General features: G+C 38.7%; 1 protein-coding gene across 1 annotated transcript in view; it reads left to right on the top strand.

Moving 5' to 3' along the window:
- Positions 1 to 6,374: 6,374 nt before the first annotated feature.
- The window catches only part of SLC9C1 (solute carrier family 9 member C1), an 83,053-nt gene continuing 80,653 nt past the window's right edge, over positions 6,375 to 8,774 (top strand). Inside the window, exons 1-2 of the mRNA XM_029940696.1 lie at positions 6,375 to 6,525; positions 7,629 to 7,729. Coding sequence (XP_029796556.1) covers positions 6,375 to 6,525; positions 7,629 to 7,729 — 252 coding nt within the window. The remainder of the gene's footprint in view (positions 6,526 to 7,628; positions 7,730 to 8,774) is intronic.

The following is an 8,774-nucleotide window of genomic DNA, read 5'->3' as shown; positions in this document are numbered from 1 at the left end:
TACTGAAGAGACCATCCAACCCCAGGTATGCATCTGTCATGAATCATTAGGCCAGAGCTTGTTTGGTAGGTGTGAAGATAACTGGGATGCTGGGGTCCAGCTGCAGCAGGTCCAGGGCTCCCTGAAGGATGGAAGGTGTCGGCAAAAGGGGGAGGGAACGAGAGAGCCACGAGTTTCTTTCTGACCACTGGTAGGCATCTCTGCTCTGACCAGAGAGCCAGCTTTATTTATGGAAAAAAATGTATGGGGCCAGCACAGAAGTGGCATTTGCCTTAGACAGTGATTTCTGATGAGAAATTTCTTTGGCATATAAAAATTTCCCAGAACAGATTGGTAGAAGACTTATGCATAATCTTTATCAATAGTGATTGATGTAGGTGATTTAGATGCTTATCATATAAGGGAAGGAAGGTATCTTTAGTACTCAAATACAAGGCAATGTTTTTAGTATAGTAAAGGCAAAAGTTAGTTCTTTGTGAGCTGGGGTAATAGCCTGTTTTTTTTTTTTTTTTTTGAGGGGAAATAAAACAGGTTTCTCAGGAAATGCAATATTTGCTCCTATAATCACAAAATAAGAAATTCCTGTAATAAGTTCCTTCACAAAGTGCAATCAGCATATTTTAGAATAAGGGGACAAGTCATTCCCAATACCAATCAGCAAGGTGCCTTGGGGATTGGTGCTCAAGCAAAAATAATTGAGTGAGGGTAAATATCGGTCACCATCTGATGGTGGGAGGCCTTGCACACCCGCCTTACCTCACAAGGAGTTTTCTCAACTCAGGGAGTTCAGACAATGGCTCCCAACACTGGGATGCCACAGTGCCCTCTTCAGAAAGCTTTTGTCAGCTGATTCCTGGAAAAGGTGATTAGAAGAAAGAAAGACATCGCGTTTTCAGGGACAGTGAAGTAGTCTGACTTACACTTTTCTATGACAAAAAGAATTTCTTAAGACTGACTATTCAGGACAAAGCTACAAGTTATTTTTGAGAAAGCAGACATTAATTAACTCCTCACACAAAGGAAATTGAGGCGTTATCAAATTTAATGAAAAATTAATGTAGGAGACCTATTTGGTAATTTCAAGACAAACCAATATATCTTCCTTAATGAGACATGATTCATAAACTTCTCCAAAGTTGTCAAAAGTCAATTTAAGCTCAAGAAGAGTTTTAAGTACATTGAAAATCTGTTTAGCCTCACTGCTATTTCTTTACTGAATCTTTTAAAATATTAAACTACAGTAATATTAGCATTTACATGTTAATTTAAAATTAGATTATGTCTTCCATAAGAGGCTTTTTGGAAAATTTGGAGTATAGGTTGAAAAAGCCAAACTGAGTATTTGCCACATACAGCCAGATCGTGAAATTCTGTTGAATTTGACCCCTGATTCTCAAGGATAATTAAGACTTGGAGTAATGTTATTCTTTCGTGAAAGGAATTGGTTAGGGTTAAATATGTAAGCATTTATTAAAGTTTTCAAATAAACAATTTGAAATTTGAGAAAAATGCTTCTGGGAACATGTATCCCTACTTCTAGCTTAGAAAATAGACTTCTTAACCATATTAAATTCTGCAAGCATGTAAGAATGTTTAACTATGTTGCAGAAAATACTTTTCCTTTTTTGGTCAAGTTTGTCTTCTCCAGGATGCTTTGTTCTAGAATAACAGTGTGGAAATTAGTAGGTGACATTGATAATATTTTCCTAAATAGTTCGATGTTAACTAAGAGCAAATATCATCAATCTATCACAGTGTTGCTCCTTAATGGTATGGACTCCTCCTAGGCCAGTGCTTCTGAATAACGGCCACTCATGAGAATCACTGAAAAGATTGTAAGGTTGCCAATAGCTAGGTAAGACTTCAAACCAATTAGACTAATCTCTCAGGTGTGTGTTTTTGTTTTTTTAGAGATTTTATTTTTAAGTAATCTCTACACCCAATGTGGGACTCAGCTTCTAACTCTGAGATCAAAAGTCTCATGCCCTACCAACTGAGCCAGCTGGGCATCCCTGCATCTGTATTTATGAAACTCTCTAAATGATTCCAATGTGGAGCCAAGGTTAGAGGGCTGGCTAACCTTTCTCTACTCTAGCACTGCTAGAGTTATCAATATCACCTAGTCTACACTTCAGCTCTTGACATGTTAATGTAGGGTTAAGGAATTTAGAATCCTTTGAAGAAAAACAAAAAACAAACAAAAAAGAAGCCCCTGACATCAGGGAACTCATCTGACACTCAAAGCTAAGTGTCACTGAGTGTCCCTACCAGCTGGCCTATTACTCTTACCCAGTCCATATTATTCTCCTGTGGGACACAAACAAACTCACAGAACATTAACATCACATGAGGTCACTAAAAACCAGTGACAAAAAGTCACCAGGCAACCCAAAGAATACCAAACATTCCCTCTCTTGTCTAACATGAGTGCTACTTCTGTACATCTGGTAGCTTTATCCTCATTCTGGTCTGCCCTCCCCATAGAAAAGATTTGTTAACACACCCAGTCACAGAATTATCCTTGCTTTCTGACCCAATCAACACCCAATCTATATAGCACTCAATCTATAGTAATCTCTCACTTCTCTCCAGAATTACCACCCACAACCTAGATCCACAGTAATTGGATTGAAACACCCCACATTTTTTCAGGCTGGATGTTCTCCCTTACTGAGACAAATAATGAACCCAAATTGTCAACCTCACATGTGTTTCTGGTGGTCCTTGCTTGAAGGACAGTGATACTATTTCTAACAAAACGACTCAAGAATATTAAAAAGAGAAGAGGGAGGGGGGCCAAGATGGTGGGAGTAGCATGAAAATTCTCTGCTTCTTTTATCCCTGAAATTCAGCTATATCAGCACCAAACCATTTTTCACACCTAGAAAATTTATCTGAGGACTGACACAACAATCTGCATAACTTGATCCACATAATTTAGCAGGTACATGCAGCAGACAGGTGAACTGGGGGAGAGAGAAGCCACAGAGGGTAGGGAGCTGTTTTCGTTTGCAGAGAGATGATGGAGACAGTGGGGAGAGTACAGGAAAACACTCCCCCTCAAAGCTGCTGGAGAGAAAAAGAAAGAGTGGAAACACCATAAAGAACTGAACAAGAAAGGGAGAAATTATGTTATGATATTGACCTGTTTTTGTTGATTTTGAGGAGAGTTCTCTGTGCCTCTCAGCCTTGGATGCTTCTTTCATTCCCCAAATTAGGGAAGTTCTCAGCTATAATTTGTTTAAATAAACCTTTCTTTCCTTTTTCTTGTTCTTCTCCTTCTGGGATTCTTATATTACAGATATTGTTTCATTTCATGGAATCACTTAGTTCTCTAAGTGGTCTAATAATTTCCTTTCCCTCTTTTTTGTTTCATTATTTTCTTTAATTTCATCTTCTATTTCACTTATTCTCTCCTCTGCTTTTTCAATCCTTGTTGTCACTGTACCCAGTTGTTTATCATCTCAGTAATAGCATTTTTTATTCCACCCTGATGAGTTCTTAGGTCTTTGATCTCTATAATAAGTGTTTCTCTTGTGTCATCTATGCTTTTTTCAAGTCTAGCTAGTAGTCTTATGACTATTGTTCCAAACTCTTGTTCAGATAAATTGCTTATGTCTGTTTTGATCAAGTCCTTGTCTGTGATTTCTTCTTGACATTTCTTTTTTCTTTTTATTTTTTGCAGAGAGAGAGAGAGAGACAGAGAGAGAGAGAGAGAGAGAGAGAGAGAGAGAGAGAGAGAGAGAGAACTCTAGTGTGGGAGGGTTAAAGAGAGAGGGAGACAGAGAATCCCAAACAGGCTCTACACTATCATCAGGGCAGAGTCCAGTGCAGGGCTCCAAGTCATAAACTATGAGTTCATGACCTGACCCAAAATCAAGAGTTGGACACTCAACTGACCAAGTCACCCAGGTATCCCACTTCTTGACTTTTCTTTTGAGAGGAATTCTTCTGTCTTGTCATTTTGGTTAAGTTTCTGTCTTTTCCACATTTTATATTTTTTTAATGTTTTATTTATTTTTGAGAGAGAGACACACACAGTGTGAGAAGGGGAGGGTCAGAGAGAGAGGGAGACATAGAATCTAAAGACAGGTTCCAGGCTCTGAGATAGCTGTCAGCACAGAGCCTGACGCGGGGCTCAAACTCATGAACTATGAGATCATGACCTAAGTCGAAGCTGGACAGTCAACCAACTGAGCCATCCAGGTGCCCCTCCACATTTTAAAAGCTAATTGTGTTTTGTACCTGAGAGTACTGCTATATTTAAAAGGGCTCATACACTGTCCAGGGCCTGGAACTTCAGGAAGTGTTTCTGGTGTATGCTGTGTGCACTCTGTTATTGTATTTTGGCTGTTCTTTTCCTCTTGTCAGTCCTCAGAAGAGCTCCTCTTTGCTTGAAACGGTGGAGTTTTTGGAGCTTTAATTAGGGGTGTCTGTTCAAGTAACCCTGGAAAAAATTGGGGGGGGGGAGCCTGATCCTGTTTTTTAAAAAAAGAGAGTATAAGGCTATTCCAAAGAAAAAGAAAGGAAAAAAGAAGAACAAGAAGAATAGGAAGAAGAAAAGAAAGAAGGAAAAAGGAAAGAAAAAAAAAGCCTGATTCCAAAAAAAAAAAAAGAAAAGGAAATGAAAACAAATAAACAAACAAACAAGAAACTATGAGCCTGATTCCAAAAGAATAAATAAGAAGAAAGAAACAAAGAAAAAAGAGCTCTAGGTGTCATTTTGATGCCCTGGATTTCTAGTGCACTTGGTTCATGGTGGGTATTGGCTGTGCTGGTCTTCTGGAGGAGAAGTCCACTGCTTTGGCTCAGAGTCAGTCTTGCCCCAGTAAATAAGCAGTTTCCAGGTATGTAGGGGCAGTGGGTTTGGTGTGAACGGGTCCTGCCTCCACTGGACCCTGCTGTGTTGCTCTGTGAAGTTCCACTATGTTGGTGTTGAGGGAGAGATGGTACCACCCCAATCTCTCAGGGAGGATCTCACGCACCCACTGTTCAGGCAGCTCTCACATAATAGTGAGGACAGTCAGCTCACTCTGCTCACAGCTCTCTTGAGTTTTTTCTTTGGCATGTGGCTGGGATTCAAAACCCAAAGTCTTAAAGGATGTAGCATTATGTATGTATACTCTCCTCCTCCAGAGTAGAGTCTCTGCACACTATGTGAAGTCCTCAGTCCCTGAGAAACAGTTCTATACCTACAGTGTACAGCATCTATGGTTTAGCATCGCTAAAAGCAGCAAAGGCTATATTCCCTCTGGGTACACCTCTGTCCTCTGCTGATGAAAGGCCTTTTTCTGGCACCTGCAGGTTCTTTTGTTCTTAGGAGGTAATAAACCCTTTTCCAAAAGTGCTCTAAGAAGGAGAATATTCTCTCCCAGTGCACCGCAGAGATTACTGCACCACATGATGCACTCTAGGGCCAGCTCACTCCTTCCCGAAACCTCAGAGTTTGAGCTCCAAACATTGTCTGCAAACACAAAAACAAAAACGAACAAACAAACAAGCAAACAAAAACAAAAACTGGGACACTCAGTAATCCTCACTCCCTCTCTCCATGGTCCAGAGAGGTTTTCATTTTGTATGAACTCAATGAAGCACTTTCTCAACCCCTCTCTTCCTCTACCTTTGTCTTTCCTTAGAAAGGGTTTCATCCCCTCTACAGCACCATCGTTTTTCTCTCCCCCAATTCACTTTCATGCACCTCACACCTACCAAACTGTCTCCCTCCAACTGTGGAGATCCTTCTGCCACCATGCAGATCTATTTCATGGGTTTTCCAAGCGATCTGACCTCAATACAGCTATGTCTGCGGGACAAGGAAAGGCCATTGTCTCCCTACTTTTCTGCCATCTGAACTCCTCCAGAGATCAAAATATTCTGACCCCATCCCACTTCCTACTTTGGAATACCTGCCAGGACATGCTTCCAGAGACTCAGAGAAGCTGAGGTAAACCCCTCAGTTGTCCATCTCCAGAACTAAGTAACCTGCACCAGTTGGTGGTCCCAGTGATTGATTAGATGAAAACCTCTTGCAACCAGTTGGGTAGATTCAAGGTGAATAACAGCTGAATAGTGCTCTGCATTGTGAGTAAACACAGGATGACACTGGCTAGGATCAATCACTTGGGGTTGTACCTTATCTACCTTCTTTAAAATGAAAGTACTGTAGAAAGAGGAAATTTTCCTAAATTTGGTGGACCCTAAGATATCACTTGAAGTAACTGAGAAGTCTGAGCTTCTTTCTTTGTCTTCTTTTTGTCTTTTTAAAGAAAAGTATTAGAAGGCCACCAAGAAGCAAATTTTGCAGTCTTATGATCCTGTGAGAGTTTTGCCAAGTCATAAGAGTTGAAATAAGACAGTCTGTGGGAAACAACAAAATGGATTTGAATTCCAGTGTGTCTAATACCACTTTTCTTAACAAACTAGTTTCTGGCACATGGGGGCATTTTTTCAGAACTACAAGTATAACTACTTCTGATGAGCTCCCTGAAATCATTCTAATACTGTCTTTGACCTGCATAGTTGGAGGTAGGTGTAACTCTGTTAAGTTTGTTCTGTGGATATATCTTGTAATTGCCACCATATAGAATTGAGGACAGTAATGGAATATTAGAAATTTGTTCCTAAATTTATACTTTTAACCCAAGATTATCAACCAAATGAATTCAGACATAATCTGCCTCTGAGAAGAGACACGTAGAGTCTGATTCATAGTCTTCATCCTCTTTGGATTCAAAGTATTCACATCCTTTTACTTGGTAGGTCATAGTGAGATATAAATGATGAGAAGACTTGAAGCAGATGATCAAAAAGTCAAGGGTTGGTGGATTTTCCTTATTATCTGCTTTATCATAAATTATAGTTTCATTTACATTCTAAAGCAGGTTATGTACTGTTTTATTCACTTGGATAAAGAATTTTTGGGTCTTCTGAGTGTGTCAGTTACTTTTAATCATTTGGTATGGTGTCCCATAGGTTTTGTTCAAATGATAAATTATGTCTAGCCCTTATGGGAAGAAAAGAATACTATAGAAATCAAAAGATCTCTTTTTGCATTCTTTGACTTGATTACAAATTATATTACAAAGAAGTGGAAAAAAGAATACATTAAACTGAAGGAAATGTGATGAAATTGCTTATTGTAATTTTATGACAATTCATTATAGGCTTTCTAATGTGTAGTAGGCAATAGGAGGCTAGTTTTTTTCATTGGGCAAATTATCATACCAAGTTCCTCATTGTTATTTTGAAATCATACAGAAGATTTCATTAAAATTTAGTTATTTATTAACCTCTTGCTGCACGATTGCTGAAGAAACTAATATTTGATTTGTAGCATGTACAAAAAATTTCTATAAGTATTTAGCAAGAGCCAGTGATTGCTAGTAATATTTACTAAAGATTTTAAGGAAATGAGATACTTCATAGAAGAGGTAAATACAGAATCTAAGAGATTAACAATTACACTGATTCAGTGTGCTTAAGTATAAGGGAGGGTATCAATTACTGGAATTAAATAAGTAGAAATTGGAGAAGTATTTCATTGTCCTCAGCATTAAGAAAGCATATCAAATTAAAGTTCTATAAGTATGATATTTTACTGTCTTTCAGTAAAAATGTATTTTTTGCAGCATGTTTGAACCTACACTTAAAAGGCTTTCCAATTCCTCTCCCTGTGATACTATTTTTAATTGGATGCAGTTTTGAAATATTAAGTTTTACATCTGACAAGGTGTGTATAGTAAATATTAATATTTAGTATATATTAGTAATTTGTTCATACAAATTCAAAGATGACTTAAGGCAATATGTAAAAAGTACTTGCCAATTCACTGTTCTGCCAGTTGATAGACACTTGTGGTATGGATACCATCAGATCAGATATGTGAAAAAAGGAATAGGCATGGAAGAGCTGACTGAGATCCAGCTAAACGTCAAAACAGAGCCTCTGTCTGGAAGGAGGTGGGCAGCTCAGAGAATAAGTACACATACAGCTACTGAGAGTGTGAGCAGCTAATGAGAGTTTAAGTAGAATTCAAAAGTTTAGACAAGAACTGGTACATAACATAGAAGCCCAGAGAGAGAACACCTGGGTGGCTCAGTCGGTTAAGTGTCAGACTTTGGCTCAGGTCATGATCTTGCAACTCATGGGTTCGAGACTTGTGTTGGGCTCTGTGCTAACAGTTCAGAGCCTGAAGCCTGCTTTGGATTCTGTGTCTCCCTCTCTCTCTCTGCTCTTCCCCGACTTATTCTCTGTCTCTCTGTCTCTCTCTCAAAAATAAATAAAAAGATTAAAAAACTAAAAGAAGAAGAAGAAACTTCTACCAGAGATTGACCTGCTGATATAGAACTCTAGAAGCAAGATAATTCTGACATTAAACCAATCTATTGCCTCAGTTAGGAATATTTTACAGAGTTCCCATTACAACAGAGGCTAGTCTTTAAGTGTGTATTGCTTACAAGATTCCAAGAAACAGATGTTGGACTACTTCCCTGGAGTTGGAAGTAAGGCGGAAGGCAAACTACAGATACAGTAATGGCAGCTGCAGTGTTATAAAAAGTTGAGAACAACTGGAGTTGGGTAGAGGAGAGAGACTCTCTTTACTATAAGGGATGTAGAATGCATAGTTGATACATTAAATAGTTCTCTAGCCCTGGGGTTGGCAGCAAATTTTTTCTATAAAAGAACATATAGTAACTCTTTTAGATTATACAGGCCATATGAACTCTGTCACAATTACTCAACTCTGCCATTATAGTTCAAAAGCAACCATAGA

This window comes from Suricata suricatta, chromosome 5 (genome assembly GCF_006229205.1).
Source record: "Suricata suricatta isolate VVHF042 chromosome 5, meerkat_22Aug2017_6uvM2_HiC, whole genome shotgun sequence".
NCBI classification, from domain to species: Eukaryota; Metazoa; Chordata; class Mammalia; order Carnivora; family Herpestidae; genus Suricata; species Suricata suricatta.
The sequence above is the reverse complement of the archived record's forward strand: the minus strand, read 5'-3'. Positions and strand labels throughout refer to the sequence as shown.